This window comes from Typopeltis vanoorti, chromosome 11 (genome assembly GCF_054136105.1).
Source record: "Typopeltis vanoorti isolate ZY-2024b chromosome 11, IOZ_Tvanoo_1.0, whole genome shotgun sequence".
Lineage (NCBI taxonomy): Eukaryota > Metazoa > Arthropoda > Arachnida > Uropygi > Thelyphonidae > Typopeltis > Typopeltis vanoorti.
Genome location: NC_143559.1, coordinates 101,163,697 through 101,185,576, shown reverse-complemented (window position 1 = coordinate 101,185,576; position 21,880 = coordinate 101,163,697). Strand labels below are relative to the sequence as shown.

The window sequence follows — 21,880 nt, the reverse complement described above, 5'->3', positions numbered from 1 at the left end:
TCTTTCAAGAAGGGGGCATATGTGAAGCTACACGGTGGATGACTCTGACAAGCTTAGGAAGAAGCTTAAATCCTTATCCTGCATTGTTTTATGCCATGGCATAAAACACTGCAGGATAAGGATGTTAATAGTGCATGGGATGTAGTTAAGGGTTATCTAGAGGAAACAGAATTAAATTGTATACCTGGGGTAAGGAGGCTTAATCAAGTAGGAGTTAGATGGATGAGTAATATCATTATGCACGAGCTGTAGAAGAAGAAAATGCTATAACCACTTTTCACGGGTATATCATCTTATATTCTATTCCCTCAGCCATACGGCTGGTGGGGGTAGCTATATCCTACCATATTAGGGGAGTGACTATGACAAGGTGGTTTTCCGTTGCCTTCCTTGACATACTATATCCTATGACTGTATCCTGTATGTTCACGGGGCTGGTTTGCCTGTTTGTGGGATGAAACACCCCAGATAAACTGGTGGAAAAAACCCTGCTGTCCATGCCCAAGACTGGCTAATTTGGCTATGGCTGAGGAAGATCCTTAAGCTCCTCATGTCGCTGACGGGAATCGAACCTAGGATGCTCCTTTCCCAGGTATATGGTTGCGAAGCGCAACCTCATGGATGCTTTTACACACATTCATTTGCATTCACCCTAATTGCTTAAGCTTTTCTGAATTTTCACTTCAGCATGCTTTTTGAACAAAGCTCTCTCTAGACACCTAACACAAAAACCATTTAGATAATCTTGTTCAGTCTATCAGCATTATAAATATACTTTCTATCAAATTCAGACCATAGGTCCACAAATCCTACATTCCTTTTGTACAACCTGCGTGTTGATTTGTTTGCTATCATTACCTTCCTCAATTCATCTCTATCATAGTTGTTCTTAATTTTTGCTTCGTTTTTCAGTGAAGTTCTTGAAATGATCTTTACAGTATATTATACAAAATATAATATATAAATATTTTTGTCTAACTTGCAGTTTTCATTATGCCACCAACTTATAAATATTTTTGTCTTTAACTTATAATTTTTATTAGGCCACCAACTTATCAGGTGATCAAACAGGATTCTGAAACATGGAAATCAGTACTTGATAGACTTCAGCATCACATAGATGTTGCAAAGGAACAGGTAGAAACAATGGAAATTTTTTATATAGGAAAAGGATTTCATTTATTTTTTCTTAGTGTTATAATCTTAAATTGCAAAATATATTCCTTTAAATATAGTCAAATTACTCGATTTCTCTCCATTCTCATATATGGAAATCTCAGCTCTGAATATAAGATAATTGAAGGAACTTTTTTTTTCTGCAAAATTAGGAGAAATTTTACCTAGTATAATAGTTTTTTAACATATATATTTCCATTATCCCATCAAGCTGCTGCTGCAGATTTGAAAGTGTCATATTTTTAGGATTTCTTTATGCAAACATAAGACCAGTCACAAATGACTTGTGAATAATATTGTTTTATTTGGTTTGGATATGTAAAAATGCTCTGTATTTAATTTTCAGTAAAAACACTATTTCATTTTAAGAGAGTAATTCAGTTTTTTTTTTTATTATTTTTTTTATTCATATATCATTAGCAACTACTGTTCATTACAAGAATTTCATTGCATTTTAAATGTAGAGTACTTGCTGTTCACTGTTAAATATCTTATGTCTGCTCTGTTTCTTAAATGTATCCTCTATGGATCAGTTTTAAGTTTCAGATCAGGGTACTATGCCTTTTTCAGCCCAATTTTTTTTTGTTAAGTGTCTAATTTAATCAGTTCTTAGTTATTATGTAAAAATGATAAGTTATCTGATAAGTTATGTTTCATATATAACCACATCAACCCACTTATATTGTGATTGTCCTATGTTTTTATTTTAAATAAATCTTTTTCACTACTTTTTAATTTTCCTTTTTTTTTTTTTTAAATTTAAATGACCAAAGTATATCGGTTGCTTCTGGCCTTTGCTTTTTACTTTTAACTCGCCTTTTAAGTCTATATATTACAATAGTTTGAACAGTTTTCTGTGTTGCTAATTTGGTGTTTTCACAAATTACTTTATTATCTCATCTTTCCATTAATGTGTTAGGTTCAGTGGCCTGCCATGGCCAAGTAATGTAGATTCATAATATAATGCATTATGTTATGATAACATATTTTTCATGTCATTATCATCCATGACATAAACATAAAATGTTATAAGCCTGTTGTACATTTTTATGATCTATCATGTTAACATGGAATCTTGCTGTAATTACATTTGGTTCTAAGAACTGAGCATGAACTTTCTCAAGCTACTTTAGGCCTCTGATAAGTAGCATTGTGGTTTTGTACCTAATCCTGGGTTGGTTTGCCAATTTTGCAGGGAGAAACAAGACATTCCAAGAAGGAAACCTACTACCTCTGTATTAAACCAGCTAACTTGCCATCAGTTAACAAGTCCTTGTAAAGTTCATATTCTAGATGGGATTCTAACCTAGGGCCTTTCTAACAAAAAGGTTATCATTATTGAGGATCTGTTGTATTTCTTGTTACATATACATTTATTTCGTTGTTTACTAAGCTTTTCAAGCTTGCTTCTGAATTCTTGCTTTTTAGTTGGCATCTCAGGGGTTTCTAAAATCTTGTTGATTGTCTTGAGTCTGTACCCATTAAGGGATAGGACATGTTAGAGATAACAAAATTCTTTGTTTCATTTATCGGTACTACTGAAGATGTTGTAGATCTTGTCGTTCAATGTTATCGCCCCCATTAATTTTTTGGGATGATACAGCATACCAGCACCTTTGTTAACAGTAACACGTGACATGTGGATGCAGTATTGTTTGTTCAGCTTTTCCTGCTAGTAAAGAATGCATACTGGCACCTATTGTTTTTCAAAAAAAAAAGTATTATCACCCCTGTGGTGGATTTTCTTGAAACTGAGAAATTGTCTTTTTTTCTTCAGATACTTCTAGGAGAATGTCAAGGAAAGGTAACCAAATGATGACCATATCATCAAAATAGCTAAGACAAATTTTTCGATTTTTTTGGTATTCTTCAGTAGCTCTCTTTCCAAAGATAGTTTTTTTTTTTAGTATTGCTGATTTTCATTCCATTTTTATTTTTTCCCCATTGCATTTATTCAGTTTCAATGGCATATCATGTCAGGCTGTGTTTCATTTGTTTTGCATATCAGGTGAGAGCTTACTATATATCATGTACCTTCCACATCAAGTAGGCACATTTTAATAGTATATATGGCATTCCAGTTTCACTTTTTTATTGTTCATAAAATTTTCCTTTAAAACTAGTATTGGGGAACTGTCTTAATGGAATAGAAAATCTCAGAGGTAATATATCTTAAATCAAGTCAGGGGGAAAAAAAAACTTTTTTGATATATCATTAATTACATAAAATGGCTTGGTTTCTGTTCTCTGTGATGAATGTATAGCACTATTTTAATTTTGTCATTATATCATAAACATTATGCACAGAAACAGCAAGCAAAGCAGTTATTACTTTCAGCAGAGTTTCTCTTCCCAAAGATTCCAGCAATATAAAAGTATCACTGCATGTTAATTATTAACTACTGTGGCTACTTATGTTTTCTACAACTGAAGATTTTGATAAAAATAAATTTAATTAAATGTTGTTTTCAGAAAGTGGTTAGATCAAGATATGAAGTCTGTGGAAAGAAAAATTTATGTTTATTCTAATTATCAGTCAGTTCATTGAACTTGCAATGATTTTTTATATATAGATGGTAAATGCAAAAGTTAAACTGAGGAATGAAATTCCATTCTTAGTGCTCCTATGGTCATCAAAAATAGTAAAACATTAAAAACATATAGTAAACATTAAAGAAAATCACACACACATGTGTGTGCATACACAAATGTTGAATAAGGATATACCTTTGATTTCAAGTGCTGAAGAAAATTCTAAATCCTGTAATATGGCATATCAGTAAAATAAATAATGCAAATAAATAAATTCTGTAGCAAATAAAGTTACTGGAATATCAACAGGTTTCAAAATGCAGATTTTGCATAAAGCTTCCTAATATTTTATTTCCTTCATTTTATCTCAGGTGATTTCCAAAAAATAAAAAGAGATTCAAGGATTAGCATGGGTTTTACTTGGAATGTTTTCTTACTGCATGTTAATTATGAACTACTGTGGCTACTTATATTTTCTATAACTGAAGATTTTGTTAAAATCTTCAGTTGTAGATTTTAACCACTTCACTTATTGCAGGTGTGAAGTAGCTTGAAAAAAGTTCATGTTTGGTCTCTAGAGCAGGGTTAAAAATAAATTAATTATGCAAAAAACTAAAATTAATAAGAATAGCAAAAAAATCTTTTACCACTCACAGTACTAATATACTATAAGGCCTAAAACCTTTAATGAGTGGGAATTGCATTAAAAAATAAAGAAATTAACTATGAAAACCAAAAGAAGTTCCTTTTTCGGATAAAATAATAGAAGGATAATCTTTGAAAATTCTCAGAATATATTTTTCTTATCAATTATTTTCGATTGAGTGTTGAGATGATGTACTATAATAGAGCTACAATAACATTGCTACTTTTGTTTTGCTATACAGTTTGGCATGCGTTGTGTGTGTTTGTGATGAGAATATTTTTACTGTCGTGTTTAAATGGTTCATGTCTCATTAATGTAGGTTGAAACAAATTTTGTAAACAAATTCACAACATTTAATAATATAAATATACCATCCAAATATAGACTCTCTTCATTATCAGTTATTTATATAGCCTGAAACAAATCAGCCAGACAGGTGACAAAAGAGTTGTCATATGCCTAGCTGTTGCATAAATTGGAAGTATTAAAAAATTTGTGCGTCCTGCCCCATGGACATGTATGAAACAGTACATGTCTGGTGAATGGCATGAAATATATATATACAGGGTGGTCATAATTAAAGAGGAATTGTTCAGGGCCCTGTAGTGAAAAATGTATTGGACTAAATTCAACCAAACTTGGTGTAAGTACACTCTGGAACATGGGGTTTTGATTTACAGAAAAAAACAAACAAACAAAAAGTACAAAATTCTGCCACCAGTGGACAATTGGCAATAGAATTGCATGATATTTGCATAATCTCACTGTTTCTACTGACGAGTTGATGCAGACATAAGGAACACCAAAATGGATTTGCACCATTCTGATAAGACTGAAGTGCTATGGATCTCACCTTACTGGAACGTGCACTACTAGTCAAGAATTTCAGTGTTTGAAGGATAGGAGAAAAGGTCCAATGACAATAACAAATCTTAGAAAAATGATTTTATGATTTGAAGATAGCAGATCTTTAGCAGTGAGGCTAGGACTGGGTGCAAATGGATTTTTCCTTAACAAATTGACAAAGTTGCAACTGCCATCATGGAACACAGAATGAATAATGCACAAGGGTCCAGCAGTGCTCTGGCAATACTCAGCTGTGTGGGAAAATCCTGCATCAAATGCTGAGGTTTTTCCCCTACAAGATCTCCCATACTCAATCTTTGCTTTATGGTGATGCAGAAACTCAACTGCAGTTTATCCTGATGTTCTCAGCTCAAATAGAGGTGGATGATGCATGGCCGTGGAAGATGTTGTGGAGTGATGAGGCATATTTTTATCTGAATGGTAGTGTTAACTCGCACAATTGCCACATTTGGGCTGCAAATAATCCTCATGTATTCCATTCCCGTTACACTCACCGAAAGTCACAGTGTGGCGTGGTTTCACTGCATTGTTTATTATCAGTTTGTACTTTTTCAAAGAACTTCACCCGACAGGACCAGTGACTTGTCTCTGCTGTTAAGTATCAAGAGATGCTACTCAACTTTGTTGTTCTGCAATTGCAGTAAAGTGGCCTCGACTCTACTGTATTCATGCAGGATGAAGCGGCATTGCACATTGGATTGCTGGTACAATGAAAATATGAAAATACTTCACAGAACACAGAGTGATTAATTGTGCATTTCTCACAGCATGGCCACCTCGTTTCCCTGATCTTAATTCCTGTGGCTTTTGGTTGTGGGGACATCTGAAACGCATGGTATATGAAGGACATGTTCCTGATTTAGTAATCTTGAAAGATAGAATAATGCAGCATGTGAGGCAAATCAATGCACATCTGGTGTATTCCACTGTAGAAAATGTCATTCACAGAATGTAGTTCTTAGAACATCTGAAAGGAGGACATATTTAACCACATCAATAAGTTATATGAACACGAAAATTGATTTGTTGTGTCTCTTCTAGCCATTACTGTTTAATTAATCTCAGACCACCTGCTTATAGTGCCAAATGTTCCCTGATGGCAGAATTTTGTATTTATCTTCTGTAAATAAAAACTCCATGTTCCAGAATGTACTTACACCATGTTTGGTTGAATTTTGTCCAATACATTTTTCACTACAGGGTTCTGAACACCTCCTCTTTAATTATGGCTACCCTGTGTGCATGTGTATATACATATATATATTCCCCCCCCCCCATACACAGGTTATAAAACCTATGGGACATCAGTGCTGTGAGCTGACAAATGATTATTAAGAAGAAAAAAAAAATCTGTTGATATATTTTTGAAATAGTTGGAAAGCCAACTTTTTAAAGAACATATTAGCAGAGATACTATACAGTTTATTAAGTGGCAAATCAATTTTAAATATCATTTGGCAACTAATTTGTAAACAGTATAGCATTCTGCATATAAGCCATTTGTTGCTCTGTATTAAGAGAGCTGAATGTTTAGCTGTTTCAAAAATAAAAATAAACAAATAAAATAAATAAAAAAATAAAATCTAGATTCCTTCTTTCTTAATAACTATTTCCTCACACATGTACTGCTGTTATGTGCATTTGTACATACACAATTGTTATACTTCAACTTGTTACCAGCAACATTCTCTATCAAGCGTTACTATGAACATAACAGATGACTTTCCTACTAAGCAGATGCACAGGTCACCATGTCATTGCCATTTTGTTTGTTTCTACCTAGAATGCCAGTTGTCTTGTTTGTGAACCTACATAGTACTTATTGAAAAAGAAATATAAATCCTAAATATAGAACAACAGAGAAATGTAAACTGATCGAAATAAATACATGTATTCACAGTGGTAAGATGAGGCACCTCATGACTATGAAGACTGAAGCAGATATTATTAAATGGCATGAAAAGGGTATTAATTTCATAGAAAAATTACACATGCGTATGAAATCAATGAATCGACTGTTAGAACTACCATAAAAGATAATGTTCCCATTATGCGGCACATGAAAAGTTCATCTATTTCAATATATGATCACTTCTAAGAAAGGAGAATATTAATAGAAGAACTGGAAAAATGATTGGCTATTTGGATTGCCAACATGTCACATGAGACATATCAACAAAAATGCTGATAAGTCTTATGCTTATACATTTTTTTTTATCGTAATTACACAGTGATCAGCCTTCATTTTTTTGAAAAATTATGAAAACAACTCTGTATTATAGTAAAACTTCAGTTTAATATAAACCAAAATAATCACCCGACGTTTTCATATCAAGGTCATCATCTGGAGTACACACACACACGCGCGCACACACACACAAAGAAACGAGCTGCATTCCACATGCTACACAGTATGCTGAAGTATATAGCTAAAGCTTGTATTTAGTTTGCTAAAATCACACTAATTTAGTCAACCATTAACACTATTGGCCTGACCTCTGGTGAAAAAAAACAAAAAAACTCGCTACATCGAAGCTAAGTCCTGCTATTTGTTAGAAATCATTAAGAGATAAATTAAACTAGACATTACTCATAGCTAAGTTAGAACAAAAACAGTAGTGATGGTGGTTAATAAGGGCTGAAATTATTGCTCAGAGTTCTAAAGTGAGAGTTTGCTGGAAAATTTTAAGAATTTATGTGGGCTGCTGAATGTGTGCCATCCATCCATCCATCGTCTTGGGATTTTCATGCCACCATTATTGTTTAGATTAGGATGGTTGATCAATATTTCACAGACTTTTGGCTCATACCAGGTTTTTGTAGTGTAAAGAACAGGTACCTTTCCAATCAGTTTGATCAACAAATTTGGTTTACCAAAATTATTAAATTTAATGTGTTATTTATGATTTTTTATGGATGGAATTGTGCATCTGGTTTCATCAATATAAGGTAGTATAGGAGATGGGTATGACCTACCAACTCGTTGAGTGTTGATGCTGATTTCTTGGCTACATAATAATAATAATAGAACTATCTATACCTTCAACTATCAGCCAGTGTGGAACATTATACTTGCTATGTCAGAATTAATTGGGGAACCCAAATAATTCTGGGGTAGCAAGCATAATGTAGTAACAGTTTTCTCATACTGTCCGATGGGCAAGAAGTGACAGACTTAAGTAAGTTGACAGTTTTCTTCTTAATTCTGTTAGTTGGATTATAGTTTACAAGTTGATAAGTGTTGTATCAGAGACTAGTTGATTCATTTGATGGAGGTAAGTAGATCTGATTAAGACGACCGTAGCATTACCTTTGTTAGACTTTGTTATAGCACCATCTTTATTAGCTTTTAATGACTCGATGGCTGCTGGTTCTATTTTGGTGCGATTTGCTACTTATAGCTTTCATATTATTCAAAATATTATGGGTTTCTAAAGGAATTTATCAGCTATATTATTTGGAAGAAAATTAATGCCTCTTTCAATTTCGTATATAGCATCCAGTTTATTTATTAACAGTTCTAAGTGTTGCTGTGAAGTTTATGCATTGATTGAGTAATGAAAGTTCACCATTATATAAGGTGTGGCTAGATAGTTTGATCACATAGCTGTTACTTGTAGGTGGTTAGTCTCTTCTATTCTCCTCTGTTTGCAGTTGGCTGCTCCTAGACTGGTATGCCTAGGAAGAGATATCATGATTGGTTATATTTATATGATTGTTGTTAATATCTCTCTGTTGTTTTAATAGATGAAATTTTGATGTCTAAATTTCATTATTCAAATGATTTCATTATTCTATTTCTATATTTCCATATTTCTATTATTCATCATTATTCAAATGATGAGTAATAGATGAAATCATGGCTGGAGCCATGATTCTGAAAACATTTTCTGACTAGTTTCTCAAAATGAAAGATACTTCAGGTGTTTAATCAGTGGATAAATAACTAACCCACTTTACTTGTCTAAGAGGCACAAGTATGGTCCTAAGATGGTCTGTCAAGAATGAGATAACCATCATCTGAGAAGGCTTGTACGGACAAACAGAACTTCCTGTGTGAAGCATTTGACCAAAATATTTAATGAAGGTTGTGCCTGATCATATCTCACTGAACTATGTGCAGGGAATTGAAAAAGATTAGTACTGGCAGTTGCATGCCTATACAGAAACCTGTGATTTCTGTGAAGAATTGGAAAATTCACCTACAGTGATGCGAGGAACACTGTGACTCATATAGTTCATGTAGTCCAATGAGTCGCAGTATACCTTGTTCTGTACAAATGGTAAATAGAGAGTTTGGCAAGAGCCCCATAAAGCAATGAACCCAGCTTGCCTTGTAAACACAACCCGAAGTTCTGGAGGTGGTGTCATGGTGTGGAGCATGTTCAGTTGGTACGGAAGGTCCCCTGATATTGCTGGAAGTCCTGGTGTCCTTCTCCAAGGAATATCTGAACATTGTTGCCATGATTCTGAAAAGATCCTTTGTTTTTCCCATTGTGATTAACACTGTCGATGATTCTGACCAGTAGCATTCTTAACCCTTTGACATATAAATTATTTTTAAAGTTGGCTCTAAATTCGTTTGAAATTGATGCGAACTCCATAACGTCTGCGATACGTCAAAATCAATTTTGGTGCAATAAACAAAAGACTTGTCACAGATGTCTTTGTATGTTAATGGGTTAAATAGTTGTCTAGAACGCATTGTGATGCACTCAGCATAATTTAAAATCCAAGAATTTTGCATTATGCTGAGTAAGTGACATTTATGTACTTCTGCATAAAGGTTTCTAATTCAGTGATTCATATGTGTAGTAAGGTTTTTTTTATATGTTTATAGTTCAACCACAGATGAGAAAACCCTCAACACTTCTATGTATGGCAGAAGAAAGCAAATCTATTCTGATAATAGGGTAATCAATCCGTTTCGTGAGATGAGCATTTATTATTGCACGTTGAAAAATTAGCTTTTCTTTTATGAACATTCTACTTTTTAAAGCAGTAACAATTTTGCTTGGATAACAATTGGAAAATTTTATGTATGAAGCACGTGATTCATTTGTTGGTCACAAATTTGTACATCCCTTATTCTCTTCTCCCCTTCAAACATGAATTGACTCTTCTTGGCACTCTGTCAGCTACGGTTCTCTCTGTGGGCAGACTATATACTCCACGTGCTGACCCTTGATTTGAAGGTCGAAATGTCAGGTGATTATTTTGATTTATGTTAAACTGAAGTTTTACTATTACATGGTGGTAGTTTCCATAATTTTTCAAAAATAAAAATTATGCTTATACAAGAGAAAACCCATGACATTATTGCATGCTATAAACTGATTTACAAGGAAAAAAAAAGAGTTGTAGTAGTATGGCCTGTAGCTATTGTATGCTGTAGTATGAACTGTGTATGTAAATATATATATATATATATATATATATATATATATATATATATACACATAATATAAGCTAGAAAAGTTATGTTGTGCAGAAAGCTAAATCTGAGTATGAAAGGAAATTGGCTGAACATGCTAAAGGGAACTCAAAAAAATTTTATTTTGTGCTGTAAGTAAAAGAAAGAATGAATGTGGAAGAATATATTTACTGAATGCAGGTGACACTTTTATGTCAGAAGTTGATGAGATTGTTCAGTTAATGAATGCTCATTTTGCTAAATGAGCATTCATTAACTTCAGAAAAAAATTCAGAAAATTTTCTAATATCTTATATATCCTTAACAAAATAAGGTTGCAGTCAACCGAGATTTAATTTTTTTGCCAAAAGATTGGCAACATAATTATTGCAATTTTTACTAATCTTTGTTATAATATTTAATAGTATATTTGTTTTTGGATGTTGGAGACTTAATGGAATATATGCATCACTCGGAAAGGATTAAAACTGATTTTAACTTCCATCTCATTCACTGAGACATCTTCAGGGATTACACAAAACTAATATAACACACACAAATACAACACAACACTAAGCTAAACATATGGGTGACTGTAAAGTCCTATCTAGGTGGTGCATCCTCTATAGGCGATTGTAGAATGTAAGGTGGGATCTCTGATAATTAATGTTTCCCAAATTTTCGGAAGTTTAATGCAACCATATTTATTTAGATTCGGTTGATTTCTGAGTGCTACTGCAGATTCTAAAAATAGTCTTTTTTTTTTTTTTAATTTACTGTGGTGGAGATGGTGTTTTTTTTTCCAGGAGATCCTGTGGGTTGTATCCAAAACATGGTCTCCCAGGCCAGACTGACCATAGTTGTGATTGGAGATGTATGATTTGTGTTCTTCTAAGCAGATGGTTGCTGATCTACCTGTCTGTCCAAAGTATGCCAGCTTGCAGGTATAGAGTACTTTATAAACTCCAGGCACTGAGAGATTATCCTCGAAGATTGTGCTACCTGCATCCCACTGGAACACAATCCCCCAAAAAACACAAGTTAAAAAATTAAATAACTTACTTAAGAAAGTATCCTCCTGGCCTCCAGACATTACAAAAAACTCAAACCTTTTTTGTTCTCATCTCCCCTGAATATACTGTTTACCAAAAATCCACAAACCTAATCGCCCCATATGACCTATAGTAGATGCCACTAATGCACCTTGCTTCAAACTGTCAAAGCAGCTGGCTAACTCTGACTCCCCCTTAACTGGACTTACCACATCCTATATAAAAAAACACTACACATTTTAAAACCGTGATAGAAAATCTAACTTTAAATAATACAGACATATTGGTAAGCTTTGACATCACCTCTCTGTTTAACACTCTTAAAAAAGTGAAACCTTAACACTCTTAAAAAACGTTTTTCCTTCTGATATCTTAGATCTCTTTTTCCTTTGCCATCAATTCTGAATGTTGGAAGTATTAAAATCAGTTTTAATTCTTTCCGAGTGCTGTATATATTCCATTAAGCCTCCAACATGATGTCCTCACAGCACTTAAACTTCAACTTCAACACACAGAGTTTTAACAGTGTTTAAATTCTTTACAGCTTCCATCCCCTTCTTTAATTAATGGAATATATTGTTGTGTTGACATCCTGTTGAGTAGTGCTGTACATATTTATTCTTCTGGTTTCAGGTATATATGTTTTTTTTTCAAAATTCTGTTGAATTTTATTTTTATTTTTAAAATAGATTCTTTCAGGTCTTTTTGTGCTCATTATATTAAAACTTTAATAAAAAAACTTTTTTTTAAAAATCTTTAAATTAACTATTACAAACTGTTTTGTATGTGTACACACATAAATGTTAACTAATTAACCATTTGCTTATTTTTAAAGGTATCTGTGGCATAACTATAAAACAACAAAATTACATTATACATTATATTTCATACAGATATCTCCCTCAAGCTTATAAAAAGAACTTCTTACTATCAAAACTTGAATGGAATTAGATGGTTACAACCCTCATCAAATCCAACAGATAATTGACCCTGTGTTCCAACACCTAAGGATTCTTTGACAGACTGCAGGGTTCCAATCTCATATTTCTGGTATCTCTGAACTTATTGGTAGAATTTTGAAGTATCACCTGAATCTCACATTTTCTTATCGCTAAATATTCCCATCTTTCACCATCTACAAAATACAAAATTCCACCTCTATCTTTAGCTTCTGTTTATCAGATCCCTTGTGAATATAATTTGACATAATTTGTTTTTGACATAATCCCACAGACCATTCTGTTGGATAAGAATTAATGAACATCACTACTACATTGAATACATGCAACCTCAAAAATCTGGTCTAGCAACAGCATATTGATACTAAACACAGTATCCTGTGGGATAAAGCTCATCTTCTCCATAAAAGCACTTTTAAATATGAACACTGTTTCAGAGACAGTTGTGAAGCCCTTTTACATTGGCCTAACTTGATTCATAACGATTGTCTCTCTCTCTCCCCCTCCCAAAAGTTTGGGAGATTCTCTTATTTGTGGATATCTCTTATTAATAGTTTTAATTATATTTATTAATGTTAATATTAATTACCATACATTAATTTATTAATGTTAATTACAAGTTTGTGGTGCTTGAACTATTTTCGGGACGACTGGGGCAACTCATATATAGAAGCTTATAACTTCACGTTACTTGCCTTAGTATCCCTTAATGCAAAGCACATATCCTTACAGGTATGTATAATGCTATGCATTATGGGAAGGGTCACTACCCAAACTGGTTTCCATGTTTATGTGCAGGGGTTACCTGAATGGATGAAATGGGTCCAGAGTTAGTTACTAGCACTTTGTCTGTTTATTGGGTTTAAGGAAAGGTATGATAGATTGTGTGTATAGTTTGGGTCTCCCATGATGAGTCTCTTCAGACTCCGTGGAGGTGTTCGTCCAATAATAATAATAATACAAGAGTGGTCTGAAAAGTTCTTGGCCTCGACCATAGATGGCAACACTATTGGCAAGATTTTTTTTTTTTTTTTTCTAAGTTGGTACATCTGTCATAAGCATCCATGTGAAATTGCAAGTCATTCTCTCAAGTAGTTTGTTTTATACAGTTCTCGGAAGCAAAAGTGTTATCTGTATGCCTTGAAATGGATAAAATTGAGTATCATGCGGTTATAAAATTCTTTGTAAAAGAAGGTTTAATGCCAAAAGAAATTCATTCGAAGTTCATAAAAGTTTATGGGCCCCCTTCTCCTTCATTTTTGACATTAAGAAATGGGCTGCAGGGCTTAAATGTGGCAGTACCATCCTTGAAGATGATCCATGTGAAGGAGGCCAAAAAGTGTAACAACACCAGAAATCATTGATCAAGTGCATGATATGGTATTGGATGACTGGCAAGTCAAATTACATGAAATTGCTGAGACTATAGGCATTTCAAAAGAACGTGTAGGATATATTTTGCATGAAGAATTGCAAATGAAAAAGCTTTGTGCAAGATGGGTGCCACGCTTACTCACAGCAGATCAAAAACACACTCCCATGAAAATCTCTGAACAGTGCTTGGAGTGTTTTAACAAGAATAAAACTGATTTTGTGCATCAATTTATTACTCTGGATGAGATTTGGATTCACCATTACACACCAAAATCCAAACAGTAGTCAAAACAGTGGACAGAAGCCGGTTGTTCAGTGACAAAGAAGACAAAGTCGGTTCCATCAGCAGGAAAGGTCATGCATCACTGTTTTTGGATGCATTTGTTTATTATCTTGAAAAGGGTAAAACAATAACTGGGTAATATTATTCTGATCTTTTAACCAGACTAGATGAAAAAATTCGTGAGAAAAGACCCGGTTTGCAGAAGAAAAAAAATCATCTTTCATCAGGACAATGCACCTGCCCACAAAAGTGTTTTAGCAATGGGAAAATTAAGGGATCTGCACTATGAATTGTTGGAACATCCACCCTATTCCCCAGATTTGGCTCCATCTGACTTCTATCTCTCTATCTCTTCCCAAAACTAAAACTTCTTCGCTGGTCAGCGTTTTTCTTCGAATCAAGAGGTGATTTCATCTGTAGAGGGGTATTTTGCAGATCTTACTGAGAACCACTACAGGGATGGGATAATGGCACTGGAGCATTGCTGGAATAAATGTATTAGTCTTAAGTGAGATAGGAAAATAAAAAATAATTTTGACATTATAAATTCGTTTTTTCATTGTTATTCCAAGAACTTTTTCAGACCACCCTCCTATATTGTAAAATAGTATTTGAATGTTTGCATTGGAATTATCTGTAAATATACTATCTGATTAAAAATATGAGGACACTCCTTTGCAGTAGTGAATATATATACATCACAGTCATGTTCCACATGTGTAAATGGAAGCAGATGGTCTTGCAGTCTTCATAGACAAATTTTAAACGTTAACACACCATACTCAAGAGCTTAGTGACTTTTGAGGTGGTGCTATCACAGGATGCCACATTTGCAATAACTCAGTTTTAGAAATTTCTGGCTTACTGTAGCTTCCTGCTCCCTCAATGAACTATAAGTGACATTATTGTGAAGTGGAAATGTCTTGTGCTCCTGGATCAAGTTCACCATTGAACATGAATTTTGTATTTTGTATGCAACTACCTTTTTGTGGATACCTTAATAATTCATAATTCCACAGGTCATGCTGAATTTTCAGTTTATCAGAAGCCAACCATACTGGTAAATACAATCACTTGTCCTACCACTATCATTCATTACAGAAGATGGGTATTATCAAGAGTCTTGTACTTAGAGCTCATATGATCTGCATTTTTAATTCCCTTTTGTTAGATGTTAGAATAAAATTAAAAGCATGATGTGTCATGTACCATTCAAAAAATTATTGATCATTATTATCCTTCTACCTACAATATGATGCAAAAAGAATTTCTGTAAAGGAACCTCAGAATATGGATTTTTCATATATTAAATCTATATGCTTCATTCAGATCAGCTTGGAAACTCTTCCTTCCTTCCTATTATCTACAGAGGATACATTACTGCCTCTGTCCTTACCAAGTGTCAATCAGGTAGTCTGCTCTTGTCATCTTTGCTATTTTGGACAGCCTGGCCTTTCTGCTTTGATTAGAATGGAAGAACAGAAAAACTGTATTACAGTTTAAGGAATTGGACAAGTCTGCTTCTCATGCTATTCACATTAGGTACAGAATTCTTTTGAACTAGATGAAACTTCTTCATTCCAATAAGTTCAAAAGTTTCAAAATTTGATTTTCTTTTCCTTGAGACATGTGAAATGCTATTAAATGGTCCAAATCTCAACTTGATCAGATTTGATTCTAATCTCCAAGTTTTGTGAAGTGATCACTATTAATTGTTCATAATTTTTTTTTTTAAATAATTATTTTGAATTGTTTCTTTATATCTGCAACTTTTTACATTTGTTCCTTTGAACTCTAATATTGTAATCATACACTTCAGTTGCAACCAAGCTATGAGTTAATATATGCATCATTTATGACTCATTGTGATTCATGTTTTAAATGTAGTTAATGGTTCTCCTTGATGTTCACGTTGGATGAAATATACTGCGGTTTTTGAATAAAAGTACTTTTTTTTTGTTAAGTGTAAATAAGTATATTTAAGCTGTAAGTCAGCAGTTAGAATTGAAGAAAATACACGATATAAAATCATTTGATGTAAAATCAGAGTTAAGACAAAGATACACATTATCTCTACTCTTATTCATCATCTATATAGATCACATTATCAAAGAAAGTGGCATGAAATCTTATATCAAAATTGGAGATGTCAAAACTCAGCTCTTTACTTTATGCAGATAATGTTGTACTCCTAAGCACATCCATTGCAAGCCTCCAGGATTCTCTAATTAAATTGAGTTATAGCTGTAACTAATTTGGCATGAAAATCAGCAATAAAAAGACTAAACTATGAGAATAGCAGAAACATTACAAACTTCAGTTGCATTCTCAATGGAGAATGTATATAACAAGTAGAATATTTCAGCTATTTGAGTAGAGATTTTAGTGAAGATGGAAATTTAAATTTGAAAATAGACAACAGAATAAGCTATACTTGTGTGTAGGAGGAGCCAATTGAATAAACTTATATAGAAGAAGAGAGAGAGAGAGACATTAGGCCAAACCATCAAACTAGAAGTATATGAGACAGTGTTCAAACTAGTTTTAAGTTTTGAGAGTTGTGTGAAGAATTATTATCCTCAACAGATGGCATCTGTGTTTGTCTAAAGTACAATATATTTTTAAGATGTTACCTCCATGGTACTGTACAAAGTCGGCATTTCTGATGAAACTAGTAGTGAAACCTTATTAAATCTCTTATATTTTTTCTCGGTGTTTAAGTCAGTTAATAAACTCTGGATAAAAACAGAAAGGAAAGATGGATCTCAGTCATCCATGAACTTGATTTCTCCACATCTAGCTGGAAAAGCTAGTCACTTGTAAGAAAATTAGGTGGAGCAGAACCAACATCACACAAAACAACAGAGATAACTCCTGATCAAATGGCTAAACATTTATTGAAAACCTCCAAGATACATCCCAGCTCTATCAGGAAAATTGATGTACAATCTTCCATCAGACAAATCCTGAAGACGGGACCTGAGCTTCCTGAAATTGTACACTCAGTATCTCGGGAAGAGGTACATGTAGCTTTAAAACTCACCAAGAATGGCAAGGCTGCAGGAGTAGATGTATCCTCCCTGAGTTTTTAAAACATCTTGGTCAACATGGCCAACCATGGCTGGCCACCCTTTTTTTTTAGAAATTATAATGTCTGGTAAACAACCGAATCTGTGGCTGGAAGCTAAAATAATTGCTGTGCCCAAACCAAGGAAAGATCCAAATGATGTGAAAAATCTACGACATATCTCCTTGCTTTGCTCCACCTTTAAGCTCTTTGAAAGAATTCTCCTTGAAAGAATTTCACTACCCATCGAAAGAGCACTCCTGATTGAACAAGCTGTCTTCAGGCAGAGAAAAAGCTGCTGTGACCAGGTCCTGGCCCTGACAACACACTTTGAAGCAGGCTTCCAGAAGAAATTTAAATCTGAAGCCACTTTCATTGACCTAACATCAGCCTATGACACACTCTGGATCAGGAGCCTCCTCTTAAAGCTAGGAAATATTATAAGGTGCAAAAAAACTTTCTGAATTTCTTCCAGCTTTTTGAATCCATTCTCTCCAACAGAAAGATCTGGGTCCATATTGGTGGAAAAAAGAACAGGATCAGATTCCTTCACAACGGTCTCCCTCAGGGCTCTGTGTTACCCCTTTATTTTTTAACATCTACGTGTATGACTTACCACACACCAGCTCAAGCAAGTATATGTACGCTGATGACCTAGCGATCCTACATCAATCTACCTCCTTTGCCAACCTGGAATCAACCTTGAACACAGACCTGAACATCCTGGAAGAGTACTTCAAGCAGTGGTACTTGAAGCCAAATCCAACAAAAACTGTGTCCATAATATTTCACCTAAACAATGCAGAGGCGAATCGACACCTCAACTGTGGAAAAATGGTAGAGCACGAGCCCCACCCAAAATATCTTGGAGTGAGCCTGGACAGAAGCCTAACCTATAAAAGGCACATCACCAACCTGTCCAACAAAATTAAAACGAGAAACAATATCATTTCAAGGCTCGCTGGAATGACCTGGGGTTCTGGTGCAGAAGTCCTAAGTTTGTCTGCACTAGCCCTCGCATTCTCTGCAGCAGAATATTGTGCCCCTGTCTGGGCAAGAAGTGCTCATACTAACATTATAGACACTCAGCTAAATTCTACCATGCATACAATTAGTGGGACAGTGAGAAGCACCCTTCTCTCCTGGCTGCCTGTCTAACATTGCTCCACCAAACATATGGAGAAGACAAGCCTTGTTTAAAGAATTTAATAAAGCAATGAGCAACCCACTTCTGCCCTTGCACCAGGCTCTTATAAATCCACCTGGTCTTCGCCTAAAAATCTAGAAAGCCTCTCTGGGCCATGGACGAACTCTCTTCAGCTACCCTGTGGAGGACATGTGGAGAGAATACTGGTCCAACAATCTCCCAACAAACAGCTTCCTGGTAGAAGATCCCTGTGCTCTGTAGCCTGGTTTTGCTCTTCTTAGGAAGATTTGGTCATCACTCAACAGGATCAGAACTAACCAGGGCAGATGTGGCTATCTACTACATAAATGGGGGCTGTGTGACCACCCTTATTGTGATTGTTCTCCTGTGGCTCAGACGATTACTCATATTGTGAACGATTGCCCAAGGTACCAATTTCACAGTGGTGGCCTACAGGACATCCACAAGGTGACGGATGAGGCCTTGAATTGGCTTTCCAGTCTGGACATTGACCTGTAGTTCGTGTGGTGGCAGTGGTTATGGAGGAAATAGAAGATTCAAGGTCTTGTTCACCACGAAAATGTTATTCTCATAGTCCTCGTCGAAGTCTCAGTAGACCTCCTCCTCGTGCTAGAAGATGATGATGATGCAAAGTGAAAAGGGTTTTCTCTAATGGATCAAGTTTTCACAATAGTCACTCTAATGAAACCTTGGATACAGCTACATTTGTATTGTGATGCATTGAGAGAACATGCAGTCTTGTCATATTTGGTACAGTAGGATGATAATTTTCCCTGACTTGATTATAACACATTACTTTTTTTTTTTCTTTTAAAAAAAAAAGGAAGACTTGGAATGCAGTTCATGCCTTTTATGTAAAGAACTTTTACATGTTAAGATTTTCATCATTTGTTTCTGGAGATTGTGATTGTACATTTCACTTGTCAGTTTCACAAAGCCATATGCGTAAATAAATAATTATATACATATATATATATATATATATATATATATAAATAAATACTTATTGATTGTTATTTTATATATACATATATTATACATATATATATATATATATATAAATACTTATTAATTGTTATTTTATAGCATTTCTAGTCCTTCCACTGGAACTGCATTATCTGAAAATGATTCTCATTTACCACCAGATATTTTTAATGGACTTATCGAATTGATGAACAGTTTATTAGTCTCTCTGCATTTAGCAAACAGCGATATATTTTTGCATATTGTCAATCTTGTACTTCTGTTGCTTCATTCCCAAGGTAATTATTTGCTTCTTTTCATTCTTAATAAGTTAGTATTATTTTTATTTCTGCTGAATAAAGTTAATTTACTTGCCATTTTCATAGTATGTCTACATCTGTGTAAATTTATGTGGTCACATACTATTTTATAATGTTGTCAGGAAAGTGATCAAGCATCTGATCTGGTTGATGTGGGGCATGTCCCCTGTAGGGAGTTGAATTGCAAGACAATTTCTAGGAGTGCTCAAAGCAATGTCAATACTATTGTTTAATTTATTGCACACCTCCTGCATGTATTTGATATTCCATTTACTGATTTTAATGTAGCATTAAAATTACTTGCAATACTTGTTATTAATATTCCGAGAGCTTTAGATGTTCTAATTTTTAAAATAAGTATCTGTGTGATGTTTTATTTTTAATTTGATTTGATGTATAATTGTGTAGTATCAAAAAAATAAGAATATCTTAGTTTTACTAGAATAAAAATATATACTAAGGAAACAACTATAGGTTAATGAAAATTTGGAGAGAGGTCTGAGATTTGTTTTTTTTTTTTTTAAATGGGGATGTAATGTGGGTAGGCTTTCCACCATGACCATCATGCTGTCAGTTTTTGAATCTCACTGTGGCCTGGGTGTTTGTTAAGTATTTAGATATTTGACTGCTTCATTGTCCTCTATGAGATATTGCTCTGCTTCTCAGAAGCAGGTAAAATGACTTGAAAAAGTACCCTGGTTGGTCATCTCTGGAGCAACGTTTTAGCTCTTCATTCATCCATTATATGTGCTCTAGGTTTACACTCTTTTGTGGAGAGGATTGACTTAAAAAAATAAATAAATAAAAATAAAACCATAATGCAAAAATAAGGGACCAATATCCAAATTTAAAAAAAAATCAATTAATGCCTTTGTATTCCCGTATAGAGTAGGCAAGGCCTTTTTAGCCCTATCTAACTTTTTTGGAGACTGAGTGGGCAATTTAATCTCCACTGGTAGCCAATTAAAGATAACTGGCTCATTGCTATAACTAATTAAGCAGCACGCAGTGAAGAGATAGTTAACGCGTGCTTAACCTTAACACAATATTTTCAATGCCTGAAAATAGTGTGTGGGGTCTAAGGTCAATTGAGTTTATGGGATGAAAAACCCACTTCCCATGCCAGAGATCGGCTAACTTGGGAACTGGTCAAAAAAAAAAAAAAAAAAATGCTTAGAAGTAGTTCCTCTAGTTGGCGACCAGAATCAAACTCGCAGTGCTCTTTCTTCAGGCAGGTTAGCACTGAGGAGTGTAAACACCACTTCCACTGAGCTACACAGGCCCTCAATATCCAAGTATTTCAAAGGAATTATAGTCTTTGTAAGTCTAGAATAATGCTAATCCAATAAAGGTAATTACAACTGTGTTTGTTGGTAAGACTGGTTACTAGATAAGACATGTCTAGAAAGTAAAGGTCCATGAAGAATTTATTGTCAAATAAGATATTGCAGAGAGGTAGCACATAGCATGAATCATTAGCTAGCTGTTGATCATTTTACTTTTATTCCATTATCGTTTGCTGTCTACTACGAATAATTTATAATGAGTGGCATGATAAAATCCCCCCAATTGTGAAGCTCATGGTGCGATATGGATTTTGTTGGCAGGAAACAATAGTGCTGCAGAAATTCACAAACTACTATGTAAGGTTTAAGGCCCTAATGTAATGAGTGACAATAAGTTTAGGCAATGGTATCATTTGTTTAAAGAAGGGCACAACAGTGTTCACAATGAAGATCACAGAAGAAAGAGTGAACACGAAAATTAATTGTGGTTCCTCGCTGAAGAAACTCAACAAGGAAGATGATGAAGATGAAATCGATGACAGGGGTCATCAATTTTTTTTTTTTTTTTGACTAATGATGATTGATTTTTTTTTTTTTTTTACGGATGATGAATGGTGCCACTGCATTGATTGCTTTGACATTTGTGTACAAAATCCACATTTCCTCATCAGTCATGATTTGAGGAAAAAAGTTCCTGCTCCTTCCTTTATTTTAAACACTTTTGAGCTGATTCCACTTGTTGCTTCTTATATGAATCAGTCATCATTTCTGGGA

At 34.3% G+C, this 21,880-nt stretch overlaps 1 protein-coding gene across 1 annotated transcript in view; it reads left to right on the top strand.

Moving 5' to 3' along the window:
• LOC150101877 (serine/threonine-protein kinase ATR-like) overlaps positions 1 to 21,880 on the top strand; it is an 860,597-nt gene that overhangs the window by 172,421 nt on the left and 666,296 nt on the right. Inside the window, exons 10-12 of the mRNA XM_090399924.1 lie at positions 1,044 to 1,137; positions 12,231 to 12,319; positions 19,624 to 19,799. Of these exons, the coding sequence (XP_090256050.1) occupies positions 1,044 to 1,137; positions 12,231 to 12,319; positions 19,624 to 19,799 (359 nt within the window). The remainder of the gene's footprint in view (positions 1 to 1,043; positions 1,138 to 12,230; positions 12,320 to 19,623; positions 19,800 to 21,880) is intronic.